Here is a 19,137-nt window from a genome sequence, read left to right on the forward strand (position 1 = left end):
ACACTGAAAGTGTGATGAGAGACTTAGGGACACAGGTGGACAATAGTCTCACCTTCGATAACCACATCACCACAACAGTCAGGAAATCCTTCTATGTGGCACACCTCATCACTAAGGGCTTTTCATCCAGAAAAAAGAGATCATTGTCCCACTGTACTCATCCCTCATTAGACCCATTATACAATACAATGCCCCATTTGGTATGTACCTCACAAGACATCTGCAACAGCTGGAAAGGCCGCAGAAATACCTCACTAAAAGAATCACAGGTCTAAAGCAGATGCCCTATGCTGACCGTCTAAAAAAACTCCAGCTATACTCTGTGGCATATCGTCTACTCAGAGGCAATCTCTGCTTAACCTACAAAGCCATGTCAAACCCTGAGCTGTTGGACATGCTCCACTTAAAGAAATCCTAATCCCTCAGAGCCACATGCTCCAGGGATCTAAACCTTGTCATCACAATGAACAAAACATGCTGGAGGGATAGGTTCCTGACTCAGAGACTCCCCAGACTCTGGAATAGACAGCCCATACAGGCAAGCAGAGTGCCTCCTTGGCCCTCTTCAAAAGTAACCTTGACGATTGGATGGGAGGTAGGAAATTCACCCTGGGGATCACGTCAGTCACCCTGCTAGACAGGGGTCCAGGGAAGTAAATATTGTGGGAAGAAATATTCAGGGAATTGTTATGCCTAGGCTTGTATAGGCTCTAGGGCTGATAACCTAGTACCAACCTATGAACCTATGAACCTATGAACCCTGCTTGCATACATATTTTGCATCTATATCACGTTGTCGAATAGTGAAAATAGCGAACGGCTACAATATCAAAAACTCCATCTAAATGTGTTTTGGGGGGGCTGTGTCCCCCCCGCTAATTATATATACCAACTTTGATATTGCAATACAGTGAGGAAAGGGCAAATATTCCAATCCCCCACTGTACCGTGACCCAACAAAACACATTTCGATGAATGGCGTTTTCGATATTATAGCCATTCGCTATTTTCACAATTCGACAATGTGTATGGGACCCCATATTTCTGGGCTGAAATAGCAGTTTTCCCATCTCAGTTAAGAACTGAAGTGGACTCAAGAGGTCCCTCCCCTATCCCAGATTCAAAGAGGCTATTCCCACCTTCCCCGAAATTTGCAAAGGTTATGGATTAGCTAGAACACAGTGGGCTCTGGGAAGAAGACTAGAGGAATGATTCTCTGGCTGTGGCTGTACAGATTTTATGCTAAATCATACTGATAAATATCGGCATGTATTATTTGCTTTATGGAGGTAGAAAACACAGAGACTTAGGAGCATAAGGAAAACATCCTTAGAAATGATTTGCAGGAAGAAAAGAAGGAACATGAATGGAGAAAAAAGCAACTCTGGGAGAGGAAGTCCGTTGATAAAATGATATGACTGAGAACAGGAGAGGGGTGTAGAAGGGAAGGGGGAGTAAAGGGTGACATTTAGGATGCTGAGGGAGCTAAAAAAACAGAATAAAGAATAAGATATAGCAGTTTGGCTATGCTGAGCAGATATACTGGTACAGACTATTATAGATTAATTTCAGTTCATTTATTTTAAAGGAGATAAATGATCAACTCTGCCCTTAAACTAACAATCCTTTTTCCCACCATACCTCCCTCATATTTCACCTAATGTTTTTTTTGTAAATGCCACTATAGATTTGTTCTCCACCACCCATTCCAGAAGGTATAAATGTACCTCATTTGCCATTATCCTATCATAACACAAACCCATGCTGGCCAGAAACCTGCTGAAGATCTCAACTGGAGGTTCAAAGACCACAGTTTGTGCAAAAAAGTTTCTGAATGTCCAGTAAGAAACTGGCATGAGCGTTCTTGTGTTTGTGACCCTTCCTTCCTCTTCATCCTTCCTGTTCAAAGACATACATTGTTAGCATCCTTACAGAAGTTTGTACACCTTAGTTGCATCTCATCTATCTTATTTCTTTTAAAAAGTACAGGCTACTAGAGTCATTGCTTGTATCTCCTCCATTAAATATACCCTTTGAGTTACATTTGTCTGAACATCTTCCGACAATCTGATGTCAATCACCTCTTCAAAGGCCACAGGACCAAATACAGTACTTAAGACAAAACCTTGCTAATGCTTTATACAGCTGAATCATTACTTCTTTAAATCTTGAACCGTACAAATACTTCCTGTCATTTTGTTTGCCTCACTTGCCATCCTCTCATTTTGTTGTTGGTGCATACATTTTTTGAAATGAATCTCCAAGTCTTTTCTCATTTTCTAGACTCTCCCTAGCTAACAGTGCACACTGGAGTTTTAACCCAAATGCAAACCGTTATATTTTTTTTAACAATAGCATTCATCTGGCACCTTTAGTCCAATTTATATAGTGCTTCCAAATCTGGCCTCAGACTGTAACCCTCATCCTCTATAGAGTGAAGATCTTAGTGTATTCTACAGAAAGGGTGAATCTCTTTATTCTGTCTTCAGAAATGACTAATGTAAATGCATTAAATAGCAGTCGACCCTTGAATGACCCATGAGGCACATCACTAGTGATTACACTTAACACTTGGCAGTATCGTTCTCACCAAGGCCTTTTTATGCTCTGCCCCTCAGCCATTTCTTAATCTATTCCCTTGATCTTTGCTCTATCCCATTCCTGTTAGTTTTCCCAGTTCCTTTTTTGGGATGATGCCCTTGATGTGTTTAGAGGTGTCCAGTATCATTTGGCACTTTGTCAGAACTCAGTGTTAGCTCTGGCTGGTTTACATATAATCCATGTAACATCACAACAAAGACATGGCAGAAGTCTAAACAAACCTACATTAAGCATACTTTTTAACCCAGTCACAAAATGGAATCAGATTTATTTGGCAGCTTCTTTCAAACATAGGGCAATATTCTGCCTTTTGTCTGAAGACTGGTGTCCTTTAAAAAAACAACAAACCTTCTAAAAATGTTTTAGTTATTCTGTCCTCATCCACTGTTAAGAAAACTATCTCTAGTTCCCTAGAAAACACATATGTTCTCTTGTATAAAGGCATCACATTTGCTATGTTCCTATCATAATACTTCCATGCTGGCCAGAGACCTGCTGAAGATCTCAACTAGAGGTTCAAAACCACATTTACTAAGTTCTTGAGAATGTTGAAGGCAGCTGTTAAGGCCGCTGTGCTGTATCCTGTCTTAATGCAAGCAGTCCCTTTGCTGCTTCATCTTTTTTAGTCCCAGTATCTGTTTATTGCTCACCCACAACACAGTAGGCCATCTTTCAATAAGGCACCCTGCCCTTTTTTGTAAATATTAAATCAAAGTGTTAATTTAACACCTCCTCTTGCGTCTTATCTTTATTTCTTTTATATCCTCAATTAGTGCAGTTACATCTGTCCATTTTTGTGCAACACATTTTAACAAAAAGACTTTGTTTCCCTTTCTGAGTCCTTTGAGCAGCTACCTTTTATCCTGTACACTTGGTGATCATACAGCTGTTCTTCTACATGCTTCTGTAGATTGTGCTTCATTACGCTCACTGTCCTCCATGATCTTTGTAAGCCCTTTCTTCAGCTTCACTTGCATGCCTCACACTTTTGTGCAGCAATGCTGGTTTGTTTCTTTTTATCACTTGTTGACTTTTTTCACAGCTTTGTTGATTGGTCAAAACACTGCATCTCTAACCCAGTCTCATAACTTATTCATCACCCTCAATTTGCCTCTAGCACTGGAACTAATTTCATTTCCTACTCATAAACGTCAATATGGTGATTCATGCTTGTCTATATGTCAAATACAAAAAAAAAAGTGCAATGAAAGAGAACTTTCTCACTATAGATGGTGTTCAAAATGAAGCTGTAAAAGTCTGCTGAACTTTCTCACTATGGATGCTGTTCAAAATGAAGCTGTAAAGGTCTGCTGAACTTTCTCACTATGGATGGTGTTCAAAATGAAGCTGTAAAAGTCTGCTGAACTTACTTTTTCTGACATTTAGGATATACACATTACTTTTCTTTTCAGTAGCACAGTTTATTATAATATATTTTGCAGATCCAAAGAAACTAATAGCAAATGATTTTATATGCAGAGAGAAGTACTCCTGAACCCACAGTAACCCCTACTTATATTTTTAAGGAAATATTATTCAAAACAAGAACTGCACTTTCTGGAAGAGGCACATACCCAACATTATGAAGTACAGGCAGCTTACCCCCAACTCTCAAAACCTGAGATGAATTCTGCACTGGAGTTTTGTTGTTGCAATACAATTGAGGGCTTATCTATCTTGGTTTGTGATTTATTGATCTTTACTGTTAAAAAGAAGTATGACTGCAAGGAATACTAAAGGAATTACAGCTTTTGTATGACATTCAGCACTTGCTTGGTCAGAACAACAACTTTACTGTACTAGCATTATTATTTAGTTGTATATTTCTTATGTGATTTTTCGCATATAAGTTGATTTAAGTTCTCTTTGAATTCTGGGGTTACTGATTTTAATTATTCTTTTCTTTTACAATGTTTTATTTGATTGAAGCTGAATAGGGATTCCTTAAATGAGTATACCATAAATGATTTGCTAAAGGGCAAATATCTTGTACAGTGTAATAAATGTTATGTGTATTTAAAGGTAACACCTGACAACACTGGTGATCTGTGTTCCTCCTGTCAAAAGTTGGATGATTTGGTTACCATTATTAGAAGTAAATCTAGACTTACTGATGATGATTGCACTTGTACAATTGGTACGGCTTGGAGAACAGTTGTTACATATATTTATGACTGGACTGGTGAGATAAATAATATTACTCAAAGAGCAAACAGAACAAATTTAGGAAATGATATGTCTATCGTCTGTAAACATCATGCAACCCCTATGAAACAAGATGATGCCCCTGACAGCTTTGGAATTATGGTTGGAAGTATTCAGCAATCTGAGGATTCAGAGTATTTAAAAAGAAATAAAAAAGAAAGAAAGAAGTTCACAACAAATAACAAGGAAGAAAATATATGCTAAAAAAGACAACTTTATGTAATGCACAGATTTCATGGAATGATAACATTTTATCAGAAAACCTTCAATCTAAAGAAAAAGGCGTTATTTTCCCAAAAGAGAAGGTAGTAAAAAGAGGCAAGGGGCAGGTGAAAAGGAAGAAATCAAAACTGAACGCGGAAGGATTGAAGAGCATTACTGTAAGAAAAAAAATAAGAGAAAGACAGATGTTGACTACATTGCTCAAGCTGTCATTGTACAAAGCCAGCTGGATAAGAATTGTGTGCTTGCAAATTTAATACGCAATGAAAACTGTGGGATTAATAAGACTAATGGTGATGAAGATCATTCCTTTGTAACAACCGATAGAGCAGATATTACTGTATTAGAAGTTGAAGATTCTTCAGATCTGGTCAGAAAAGATATTCTTGTAATTGGAGATTCACTTACTAGAGGAACTGATACTTATATTTGCAGAGAAGATAATGAACATCGAATAGTGCTATGCTTGCAAGGAGCAAAATCAGAAGATGCGAGACAAGCCTTGGAACACCTTAATGTAAGGAAGTACAGATCTGTTTTTATTCATGTTGGTACAATTTATCTCATCTGCAAAGACTTACTCTTAGATAGTATAGCTTGTACTGGTGTTAGGAGTTATTTCACAAATAATGTATTGAAAGGATAGTCAGGTCAACATGAAAGAAAAGATTTTTTTGGGTAAATACCTACATGAAAAAATGACCTATTTTAAAAAATGGAAATGTGTAGAGCATCCTAGCCTAGTTTTGGGCATACATGTGTTCAGATGGGTCTGTTTCAGATAGTCGAATGGCCATAATGTCGACACGTATATGGCCGAGATGAAAATATCATTTCTTCACAACATCAAACCGCCCCAAAGAAACATTTTTTTTCTGCATCAGGGGAGCTACTCCCACCCTGCACCTCACACCCCCTGCAACTTAAATATACCAACTCCGAGATTACATTGAAGTGAATGGGAATTTTTCCCTGTGGCGATCTCCATGCAAACAGTTCGATGTTGTGAAGAAACAATGTTTTCATCTCGGCTATATGAGGTTCAACTTTATGGCTGTTCGATGTTCGTAAGGGAGCACATTCTGACAGGATGGTGTGCATTTGTCAAGATCTTGAAAGAGAATTTTGTAGCAGATATTTTGCAATATTTGATAAACATTAGGCAAGATTTTTGCCAGGCTGAAAATTTAACAGTTCACAGATAGCCACATTTGATGCATCTCTGATGGTTATTAATGCTAAGAGCTTTAATAATAAAGTATTTTTATTGGAAAATTTGCTATGTTTCCATAAGACTGATGTTATTGTCTGTGAAATGTGGTTAAAGAACAATGACTTTAAACCAATTCTGTCAGGGTACAGAAGTTTTTACAGTAACAGCCATTTTAACAAAAAAGCAGGTGGAGGTGTTATGGCAGGGATTAAAGATAGTTATGTGACCTGTGATTATTACATGTTCAATGATAACACCGATACTATAACTGTAACTGTGACAATAAAGACAACCCTGGAACATATAACAATTGTTGGAGTGTGTAGACCACCAAAGTCAACTGCTGATGACCTAGGGAAATTCATACATTTCTTGCATGAAACACAGGAGGGAAGAATAATATTAGCTGGGGACTTAAATTTGCCTGAAACAGACTGGAATAATATTGATTCAACAACATTAGTAAGGAAATTATTCACAACGTATGTTCAAGAACAAATAATTGCTTCAGATATTAAAAAAAAAAATTACCAGGGAGCAGAACACACTAGGCATTGTTTATGTTCCTAAAGAAATTACTGTTACTTCAAGTCAGGTTTTACCACTGTTGATGTGAAGTGATCATGGGGTTATAAAGGCTAATTTATGGCTAGATAATTCTGCCAAACTGAAATGTAAACAATGCACAGAAAATTAGTTACAGATTATATGGAAGCAAAACAGTCACTATGTCAAACTAACTGGAGTGATGTGTTCAGTGGAAAAACTCCAGATGCAATGTGAAAAGTTTTGAAAGTAAAGTTGTTTGAATTCAAAAAAAAAAAAAAAAGATCTGGGCATACAACATCAGGAGGATATACTTCCACAAGAACAAGATACCTGATTAAGGTGAGAGACAAAAATATAAGAAATGGAAGAGAGGTCAAACTACAACTTTGAAAATTGAAATAAACAAACAAATTAAGTATAGCATGAGCCAAGATCAACAAAAAATTGAAGAAAATATATATAAAGATATTGAGCATAATTGGAAACCTTTTTATAGATACATAAGATATGGAAGGAGTAAAGACAAACACATTGGTAAACTGTGTGTAGATTCTATAATTTATTCTCAGACACAACAGTTTATAGATATATTTACAAAATCTTATGCAAAACAGTTTGGCTCCACAAAAGTGATGATGTCATCCTAGTGGCATCTAGGTAACCTCATATAATGGAATCAAATTAGATTATATTGAAAAAGAACTGCACAAACTGGATCCTAACAAAGCACAGGGACGAGATGGAATTAGTAACAATGACCTGAGAACACTTCAGCAAGCACTTACAATACCATTATATCTATTATTTACTAGGACATATAGGTTCATAGGTTCATAGGTTCATACTAGGCTATCTGTCCTGGGGCAATTATAAGCCTAGCCCGATTCTTTATGGCTTACGCCACCCCTTGATTTGAGTATACTGTGCCCTTTTTAAGGTTTAGTTTACTGTGCCTCTGTCTAATAGTGACATGGGAGTAATCCCTGGGACAAACCTACGATCCCCCATCCACTTATCGAGATTCTTCTTGAAGAGATTCAGTGAGGTGCTCTGCCTCACATGAACTGGAATTCTATTCCAGAGTGAAGGGAGCCTCTGGGTTATGAACCTGTCCCTCCAGCAAGTTCTATTTATTTCTGTGCTGAGGTTCAAGTCCCTCGAGCATGTGGCTCTAAGAGATTTAGATTTACTGAGGTGGAGCATGTCCATTAATTCTGGATTTGACATAGCTTTGTATGTCAGGCATAGATCGCCTCGAAGTAGGCGGTATGCAACTGAGTAGAGCTGGAGTTTCTTTAACCGAGCAGCATATGGCATCTGTTTGAGACCCTTGATCCTCTTGGTGAGATACTTTTGGGGTCTTTCTAATTGCTGCAGGTGTCGGGCAAGTTACATCCACAAAGGGGCATTGTATTCTATGATGGGCCTGATGAGGGATGAATAAAGGGGCATGATTACCTCTCTTGATCTAGATGTGAAACCCTTCGTGATGAGGTGGGCTATGTAGAAGGTCTTTCTAACCACTTTGGCAATGTGGTTTTCAAAGGAGAGATTGCTATCAACTTGGGTCCCCAGGTCCCTAGTAACTTTCTCTGTACTTAATGGGTTTCCGCCTATGTGGTAATTTGTGGGCACATTGTTTTTGCCAAAGGGTATGACTATACATTTTTTGGCATTTAGCTTTAAACCATGGTGCTGGCACCAGTTATCTGTCTCTGCGAGACCTTTTTGAAGGATGTTTGTGTCAGCTGGAGAGTTGATTATGGCGCCCAGTTTGCAGTCGTCTGCGAACTTGGTGAGCCATAGTCCTCCCACGTTTGCCTGTACCTCGGAAAAGTATATACCGAACAAGAGTGGTGCCAGGACAGAACCCTGTGGGAAGCCACTTGTGACTGGTTTCGAGTCTGACATGGCTCCAGCAACTCTCACTCTATGGGTTCTGTCTTTGAGCCAGTTTGCAACCCATCTTGTGACATAGGAGTTTATATTTAAGCTGGATAGCTTATCTATGATGCCCGAGTGGGGTATTGTGTCAAATACCTTTGCAAGGTCCAGATAGGCTGTGTGGACTACCTTCCCTTCATCTATGGCTTTGGTGACTGTTTCAAAGAAGTCAACCAGGTTCAAAAGGCAGGATCTGCCCTTGACAAAGCCGAACTGGGTAGGATCTAGTGTCTGTAGGTCCCCAATGTCTTTGTTTATGAGCTCCATGATGATCCTCTCCATAGCCTTGCAGACTAAGCTAGTCAGGCTTATGGGGCAACAGTTTCCAGGGTCCATAGAGGCTCCACCTTTGTGGAGTGGGACCACTGTTGCTGTATGCCATTCTGTGGGCACATATCCTGTAGTGAGGCTGAGATTGTATAGCTGTTTTATTTGAGGGATTAGTTCCTCTTGTAGTTCATGTAGGACGCAACCTGGGATGCCATCTGGCCCCATGGAAGCAGTGTTTTTTGCTTGGGAGAGGGCAGCCTTCACCTGAGCATCTGAGATGTTTGGGAGGCAGCCCTCTGCCGGGATAGATACTTGCTCTTTGCGGGGAGGGGTGGAGTAGTTTACACTGCACCTGGCTGCCAGGATAATGGCGATGTTTGTGGGTTCAGTGTATTTTTGTCGTTTAGAATCAACTCAGAACAAGTCTGGGAGTTGCATCCCAGGTTTCTAACATAACTGAAAAAAGCCTTATGATTGTCTTTGGTGTCCTGTGCAATTTTTCTCTCGAAGCTGGCCTTGGAGGATTTTATGAGGGATCGTAATTTTTTGCTAGTACTGATCAGAGATGCCTTCCCTATTAGGGATTTTGCTCTATCATGTAGTAGCTTCCTCCTTCTGTTGTACAGTTTATTTATGGCAGGGGTCCACCAGACTGGACGCCTGTCTTTGAATGATTGGGTCTTGGTTTTGTTTGGGATAGCATGATCCATGCATTCCTGGAGATGTCCGTAGAATGCATTTATATAGGATTCTGCAGTTTGGGCTGTAGTTTCCACTGGCCCTGGGGCCTTGAAGGATTCCACTTCGGTTTTGAGAAGTGAGAAGTTCACTTTTGAGAAGTTTTTCACTGTGGTTTTCTGGGCTGGGGGTGGGGTCGGGATGTGGACATCCAGTGAAATTAATTTATGGTCTGATCTTACCAATGAGGGGTATACTTCTGGTGTGGAGCATAGAGTCCCCATGTTGGTAATGATCAGGTCTGGTATGTTGTCCCCTCTTGTGGGAGTAGTGACTAGTTGTTCCATAGCATTTGAGTTTATAATTTCCAGGAATCTTTGGGCTAAGGTGCTGGGGCTTGAGTAGTGCTTCCAGTCAATGTTTGGGTAGTTGAAGTCGCCCAGTATAATGGTGTTCGGATAGATCTTCATGTTCTCCAATGTTTTCAGGAAAGCCGAATGGGATTCCTGACTTTGAGAGGGTGGTCTGTAGGATGCTATAAACTGAAAAGCAGTCTTGCCCACTGTTAGTTGCACATGGATGGTCTCCGATACTGCAATGCCACTAACCTGGAGGTGTGGATATCCTTGATAAATATGGAAACTCCCCCTCCTTTTGTGGTTCGGTCCGGGTTTTGGGGCCGAAAAGCATGATATGAGGTATAGCCTGGTAGTGCTGGGGTGCTCTCTGGAGCCTTGAACCAGGTTTCTGTCACTGCACAGATATCGATGTTCTCTATACTGAGGAGAGCTTTGAGTGCATGCATCTTGAGGTTAAGACTTCTGGCATTTAGCAGCATTACCCTTAGTTTTTTGTTCCTTGTGCTGTCTATGGGGGTGGGTTTGACTTTTGAGCCTTGCCTAAAAAGGCACTATGGGGTGGCAAGAGCCTTTGCCAATATCCGAAAGCCCAGTGGTGACAGGTGCAAGCCGTCCCTAGCGAAGCAACGTGGCTTGTCGAGCATGTCATCCCAGGCTGACAGACACTGGATCCCCTTTGAATGACACCAAAATTTTAGCCAGTTGTTAAAATCGATCATTTTGTCTTTGTACTGTGGCATCATTCTAGGTGAGGGTAAGATGCTGCTCAAGGTCAGGGTCATACCAGCCTGGGCTACATGATCAGAGAGCTCCTCTATGTCTCTTTTCATGTAGTCCAGGGAGGTACGTCTCAGGTCATTCACACCAGCATGTACAATGACTGAGTCATATTTGTATTTGCTTTGGAGTGACCTGAGTGCTTGCGTTATGTGTCGGATCCTAGCACCGACAGGCAGCTCACTGTGACCTTCTCTTTATTCAGCCTGGTGAGCGGGACGTCAGTGTGTCTGACAATAGAGTCACCTATAACAAGAGTATCAGGTGTGTTATTCAGCCTTAAGGGCTGTGGCTGCTTGGCACACTGACTTTGTGGGTTATGTGTTGTGTGTGTTTTGTTTTGAGGTAGCGTTTGCTTGGATGTCTGCTTTGGAGGTCTCTGTTGCTTAGGTAGATTTTTATTTAGAGCCTCCAAGTATGTTTTTGTGTATTTATGTGTTTGGTTCACTGATGTGGTGGGACTATGTGATACTGGAATTGTGTTGTGTGAGGTTACCTTCTCCTCCTGACTGGTTACACCAGTTTTGAGATGAGAGAGCTCAGCCTCCTGTTTGGCTAAATAGTTGCATTTCTCACATATATTTGAACCTGTTTGGAGGAGGAGAGGGTTGTCTGTGTACATGAGACAGTTGTAACATTGCCTCAGAATTCCCAGATTCACCAGCTGGACTGGAGAGGAAACCATTGACTGACCTTTGGACATGCTAGAGTAATAGGGAAACTGAATTTAAGAAGGACCAATAGAGGACAGGGTAATCGTAGAGAGTATAAGAGTAAGTAGTGCTTATGGTTTAATAGTGCTAACTTGTAGGATTACTTAATTTGACCAGTGAAGGGCCTTAGAATGAGAATGTGGTGTTTAAATTGAGAGATAGAGCAGTTCTAAGGGAAAAAGTGAAGAGCAGACTTTGTGGAGCCAGGAATAGTTTAAACCCAATTAGGCGGCGCTGCCCGCTGTTGCGCTATGCACAGAAACGCGCAAAACCGCGCAAAAGAGGGCCAATAAAACTACAGTTTCAAGTCAGTAACCACTCCCACAGGGGCAGGCAGGCTGCTCAATGTTTTTCACTGCCACTGATCAACAGAGAGACTTTCCTTTAGCCCAAGCAAAAAATGGCCTCACAGAAACTTACAAACAGTTCAAGAACAGCAAGCCTGTAACTGAACTTTTTTAAATCTTAGAAAAGTGGGAAAAAAGCAAAATATTTTTTGTTTTTTTGTTTTTTCAGAAATAGCAGAGGTTAACAAGTATCAACAAGTTATAACAGTGCAGTAAATGACCCCACACAAGAGTGCTAGGCCAAAGACAGATAAAATGCAAGTTTTGAGAAAAAAACGATTTTAAAAATAAGTGCAAACAGGAAATTCAGTAAACAGCTCTAGGTTGTGCTCTAAATACAGTTACTAAGGCAAAAATCAAATTTAACAAGCCAGAAAATGCAAAAAATAGGAGAGATTTCCCCAAGATTGGAGATGTGCTTATTAAATCTGTATTTAAGGGAAAGGGGAGTAGGACAAACCCAGAGTCATACAGACCCTTAAGTCTACTTTCATGTTATGGAAAAATAATGGAGAAGGTAATATTGAATAAGTTATTGTCAGAAATGGATAGGTCGGGACTTGAAACCATATAACAGCATGCATATGTTGAAAATAGATCTATTATCACCTGTAACATGATGTTCTATAACAATATAATAACAGCTATGAATGAAAACGTGTGCTGTGATGTGATTTATATAGATTTAACTTCAGCATTTGACTGGGTCATACACAAAACACTGACCAATAAATTAAAACAACTAGGTATTGATGTACTCCTGATAAGATGGATTGCTGCGTGGCTTCCAAATAGGGCATGGCAAGTATCCAACAGCAATTGGAGAGGTGAAATTCTTGGTTACAGTCAGGGTGTCCCACAGGGCTCTGTCCTAGGCCCTTACTTGTTTAGATTGCCTCTTTCAGACCTAACTTTTTCATCTAAGGTGCTCTGCAGTCTATATGCAGATGACGTGAAATTGGGTAAACTGATTACATGTGTTACAGATAAGGCATGTCTGCAAAAGAACCTGACTAAACTGACTATTTGGGCACAGGAGAATAATATGCTAATAAATACATCAAAAACTAAGCATATGAGATTTGGGAAACAAACGAAAGGTGAATATTTAATACAGCACACAGTGATAGAAACTGTAGATTCATTTAAGGACCTGGGTATATGGCTAGATCCAGCTTTGAGTTTTTCTAATCATATCAACCAATTGGTTAATGCTAGTTTTATAGAACTATAGCTTGGATAAAAATATTTATAAACTCTAGGAAATCAGAAAAGATGAAGTCATTGTTTATTAGTTACATTAGACCCAAACTTGAATATGGAATAACAATATGGAAACCTTATAAGAAAACAAGTATGAGTAAACTGGAGTGAGTATAACAGAAATATATTAAGGACATCCATGGATGTGAACATTTAAGTTATTGTGAAAGACCAAAACATCTGAACTTGTACTGTGTCTCTTACAGATAGCTAACAGGAGACCTAATTGAGGTATATAGGGCATTTAGAGACAACAACCTCTGGGAATGTCTAGGGTTATCAAAAAGTAGTAGAGAATTATCAGACAACCTATGTAGAAGATTCTAAAGGAATGAGAAGTGTACTAATTGGTTCTCTGAGAGGGCAGCTGATGCATGGAACAGACTAACAAATTACATTAAAGGAAGTAGTAATTTTAAGAACGCCCTGGACACTTTTTATGGGAACAAGCATTTTGGTATATTGGAAGGTTAGAATGGGATTAATGCCGTGCTTGAAATATTTGTTATGTATGTATGTATGTATAGTTGAAGCTTTCAGTGTATATCATTAAAGCACATTTAACCATTTTTTGCTGCCTAGTTAATAACAATATAGACTGCATAATTGCAGAAGGCATTATTATAAGAGCTACATGTTTTTGTAGTCTTTCTACTTGATATTTGTGTATAAATCATAACAACTATATCTTTAAGAACTAGTTCTTTAAGTAGTGAATTCTGTGATAGTCTATACTTCAATATACTATGTTTCCAGAAGTGTGACTTTTGTGATTTGTTTTTGAGCACTTGTGACTTGATATAATGATATTTAAACAGTTGAACTAGCATCTCTTTGATTCATATTTAACAAGTAACTAACAAAGCCTATATTCGCTAGCAGTTAGTGTCCTGTAACTGTTAAGAAGCCATAGATGTGTAGTATATCTTTTCAAGTGGTTGCATATAGCTGTTGGCATTGTCCTCTGCTTAATACACACTTGAATGTATCTTTCTGGCTATTTGAACCTGTAGAGAACCTATGAAGCCTGTGGTCCAGTTCCAGAGCATTTCTGCATTTGCTGCATGCATATGAGGCTTGCAGCATGTACTATACCATGGTAAAAGGGATACTGAGATTAAAAGGGATGAGGCATTAAGGAACTGCATGCAATATATAGTAAGCCATTTAGTGGATAAATAAAGTAAGAATAGCTAACTTTAAACTCAACCAAGTCAGCAAGGTGCCCTTACTGTTTTTAGAGGTATACACTGTAATTTGGCTACCTCTGGTTGGATCACATATAATCCACGCAACATCTCTTTGTGAAGTACATAAATTTACATAAGATCTTTGAGATACAAATACATTTTATTTGCACTCAGGGCATTTTCTTGCCAGTTAAAAGCACCAGGAAAAAGCCAAAATAAATAGGTAGTAAAGTAGAACAAAGCAACTGGATGTAAAAAATTCTCCTTTTTATTAACGCAGACAATTCTCCCATTGCTGAATACAATTTTGCATTATACCATATAAAGAAGTAATCATATTATGTATGAACATATATAAAATAAAAGCCCTAAAAAAAAAAGATACCAAAAGTTGTATATAATTGATAAATAGTAAAATAGCATATGCTGCCACGAATAGATATAAAAAAATGTATATATAAATACATTTTATTGTATAAATCATACAGTGGTGTGTCAAAGTTTTGATTAAAATCAAGCAATACCCTTATATTCATAATGAAAATATGTATATAATATTAAGGATACATTAAAAATAATTATATAAAAAACATATATGTATAGTATATTTAGGCTGAAATAGCCTTTAATTTTAAAATAGGCTTGATGGATATATAGTCATTCAAGCCTGGTTTTTTATTTGATTCCAGGGAAATTTGCCAAAAAGTCTCCCTTTGCTCCAACCTGGCCTGCCAAGGTTATACATACTTATAGATGTGGGACTTGTGTACAATGTTCCCACATCCTACATGATGAACAAGTAACCCTTTCAGCCCTGAATAGAGTGATCAAAGCTAGGGCATATTATAATTGTAACAGCCAACGAGTTATATATCTAGCTATATGCATTCAATGTCCAGCATATTATGTGGGCAAAACTGAGCGAAGTCTCAAACGCAGGATTTACGAACATATGTATGATGTACAAAAAGAAAACAACAACAATGCCTTGTACAAACATACACTTATATGCCCCACAGCTAGATATAAATTTTTTGTTTTGGAAAGTATCCACAAAGATCCTAGGGGAGGGCCTTGGCAGGCCAGGTTGGAGCAGAGGGAGACTTTTTGGCAAATTTCCCTGGAATCAAATAAAAAACCAGGCTTGAATGACTATATATCCATCAAGCCTATTTTAAAATTAAAGGCTATTTCAGCCTAAATATACTATACATATATGTTTTTTATATAATTATTTTTAATGTATCCTTAATATTATATACATATTTTCAACATGAATATAAGGGTATTGCTTGATTTTAATCAAAACTTTGACACACCACTGTATGATTTATACAATAAAATGTATTTATTATGACATTTTTTATATCTATTCGGTGGCAGCATATGCTATTTTACTATCTATCAGATTTCTATACAACTTTGCAGTATAGAATTTTTAGGGCTTGTTGCTTTATTTGTTAATTGATACAACAGATGGCTGATTACTTCTGTATATAAATGATGCAAAATGTTTTTTGTGTTATCTGAAGAAGTTGTATTCAGCAACGAAAACGTGTTGAATTGGGAGAATTGTCTGCGTTAATAAAAGGAGAATTTTTTACATCCAGGCGTGCTTTGTTCTACTACCACTTGGTATTTATCGGATATTCATTGGCCTTTTTCCCTGGTGCTGGTTTTTGGCTTTATTTGTTTCTGTTCACCAGCAGATCCTCCTTGTGTTTGGTATTTTCTTGCCAGTTCTTATTCTTTATTTTAGTGTTTTTAATTATATTTCGATATGCAAATTCATCTGAATATTAATCCTGAATTGCCATTATTAAACAGGGAATGAACCATCAGCCATCATTTTTTGTCTTCTAGGAGAATCAAAGCAGTACCCCCCCAGCATAAAAGCAAAGTTTCCTCCTGAAAACTATGTGTTGACTGGGCAGACAGTGAACCTCGAGTGCTTTGCATTTGGAAAGTAAGTAACTGCCATGGGGGTGTGGGAATTGTTCATTGTCGCATACTTTGCAGGCTGAAGTATTTAAGTGCATGCTGTTAAAATAAAAAGCCTTAATGTTGATGTGATGGACACCAGTAGGTCTTTCAACATTTCAGTTTATTTCAACATTTTTGATTCTGTATGCAAAGAGCACAATGAAATCCTGATGACTATAAAGGAATTAAAGATCATTTTGATATGATGTTGCCTCTTGAATATAATCATGCATAGTCAAACCTGGTCAGTGTTCAACATTGCAACATACCTGAGTCTTCTGAGAGGTTCAAAGCTGACTTGGACAAGGCAGAAAAAATCTGAGACTAAATCAGATGCAGAAGTGCAAATGCTGTCTACACCTCTCATTGTTAGCGGATAGCAGACTTTCTACTTGCACCATTGCAGGATTTTATGTGGCCTGTTAGGTAATGTAGTGTGTGGGCCTCAATTTTGCCATCTAGTGGTGATCTGTATTATCAAAAATGATACTGTTGATGGAGCATAAAGGTGAGGAGAAGGTTACATTGTCCGGTATATCACGTGCTCATTGAATACCTCATGGAATGAGCAGCAAAAAGAAATTAACTGGAGTTGGTTTGGAAAATTTTAAGGAATCTCTGGTCCCATATAATTGTAGATCTGAAAAAGAGAGTCCTACAGTCAGAAAACAGAAACGCGTGTGGTAGGTTCTAGTTAAGACCACTACAGAAGAAACTTTATAGGCTCCATTAAAATGTAGTCTAAACAAAGAAGCAGATAGATTTCTATATTGCTGTGACGTGCCTAGGATAATGACTTACAAGATTTGTAGTGTTATGTATGGAAACAAAGTAACCTAAGAAGAAGCACAATAAAACAGTGCAGACATGATAGCACAAAGATGGAAGCAGTGTAATTTGCCTCACATCATGTGATGAGGATAAGAAAACAATCTACACAAAAAAGGAGTAAGAAACTGAAGCAAGATGCTACCAGTTTTGAACTGAAGGATGTTGGAGTGAGCAATAAGCTGATGGTTTATTTACTTATTGTGCCTGATTACTGAATATATGTATTGAAATATCCTATTCCATGCATATCCTAGAAGGACACATAAATACGAGGAAACAGCAATCGTACATGGGATTAAGATACAGTGTATATTATATCAATACAGCTCCAAAGACATTGATTAGTTGTTGTTTTGTTCAGACTGCATTAAGCCTGGAACTGTTTATCTGTTTAGATCAGAGATATACTTGACTGAACTAGTTTTATACTGAATTTACTGCAGATACTGGGGCTCATGGAGTACCCCAGAAAGAGGGGACAATGATTGTTTCGGTGGGCCTCTCCATAAATAAGACCGTAGCACTTCTAAGCGAATTCTTATTCTTCATTGCTACTGCTGTTGATGTTACACACTTTGTTTGCCTTCCTTCATCCAACAAGGGTTGTTTCTTTCCTTGTCTACTGGTTCTCAGCCGGAAAAGAGACTTCATAATTCCCAAATTCAAAGCAATGTTTCGGTATTATTGCATATAGTTGTTGTTGTAGTCTGAACAGTTACACGATCTTCAAATGTCATTTATTTTTACTATTTCCGGTTTTGATACTAATCTTATTCTTAGATGTCTATAGCTCTGGCTGGGAATTGTAGGCACTAAAAGTTAGGGCTTCTTCTCTCACTGGATATTAGATATTGCCCCCTTCAAAATAAAAAAGAAGGCAGCCTCTTCTGCTGTAAGTCAACCCCAAGAATCAGAGATGCATTCCTTACCCCATGTTGTTGGTTTTATCAGTAATATCAGTACCAACACACCATTACATTTGATGTTTTGTACTATTATAGTGTGATCTGCATTGCATTAGTTGCATATTGATAGGAGAATATCATTAAATAACAAAACTTTACCTCATTAAACTTTCATATATCTTATGAAACACCTTAAATATGTTGTGGATAATATGCATTACTTAAATATTAATTCTTGTTCTTCTTTTCACTGTAGCCCTGTCCCTCAGATAAAATGGAGGAAGGTTGATGGGACATTGTCTCCAGAGTGGAAGGTGACAGAGCCAGTACTGCAGATAACTAACATCGGATTTGAGGAGGAGGGAACATATGAATGTGAGGCTGAAAATGCCAAAGGCAAAGACGTTTTCCGGGGCCGAGTAATTGTGCAAGGTAAAGTCCACAGTGGCTAGAGACTACAGTACATAAGTACTTAGAAAGCAAAGAAAATTATATACAGAAAAGAACATAGTACTGGTTCAGTGAAAGCAGCAGTTATTTGTAAAGGCAACAGTTATCGTTTGCTGAGAAGCTGTCTCTGAGAAATATGCTTTATTAGGGATTCTTAGCTGAATGATTAAAAGTACATACTTGTAAATCAGCAGCAGTTGATATAAGTAATTACAGTCTCCTAAAGAATGCACTTTTCTTTCTTTGTTTCTGATAACACAATTAGTAAATTATGTCTTAGCTATTGTCTCTGGTGCATTCCTGTTATATGAAAATATACTCAATTTGGTTTTATTCGCTTATGGTGTATGACAAATAACCAGGATATTTTTGATGAATAAGTCTGATCCCTTAATTGTTAAATATCCTTAAAACTGGGTATAAAACTATATTTCCTGACTTAGTCACAAAGTAAGCCATAGGTCATAAAGATCAGATCAGTTTTTATTTTCTGAATATGCAAGCTAATATTCTGATAATGGGTTGCTTGTGGGGAATATTTACTTAGAATAAATTATTTTAAGAACCTTAGGGTATTACGTATTAAAAGTTACAGTCATGGTGCAGAGACAAATAAGGTTGAAGAACAGTACATAAA

General features: G+C 38.1%; 1 protein-coding gene across 2 annotated transcripts in view; it reads left to right on the top strand.

Moving 5' to 3' along the window:
- CNTN2 (contactin 2) overlaps positions 1 to 19,137 on the top strand; it is a 907,647-nt gene that overhangs the window by 555,863 nt on the left and 332,647 nt on the right. For both annotated transcript variants that reach the window (XM_044076798.1, XM_044076799.1), the window contains 2 exons: positions 16,195 to 16,297; positions 18,307 to 18,482. In XM_044076798.1, the coding sequence (XP_043932733.1) occupies positions 16,195 to 16,297; positions 18,307 to 18,482 (279 nt within the window). The remainder of the gene's footprint in view (positions 1 to 16,194; positions 16,298 to 18,306; positions 18,483 to 19,137) is intronic.

This window comes from Protopterus annectens, chromosome 7.part0 (assembly GCF_019279795.1).
Source record: "Protopterus annectens isolate FY-2018-M chromosome 7.part0, PAN1.0, whole genome shotgun sequence".
NCBI lineage: Eukaryota > Metazoa > Chordata > Ceratodontiformes > Protopteridae > Protopterus > Protopterus annectens.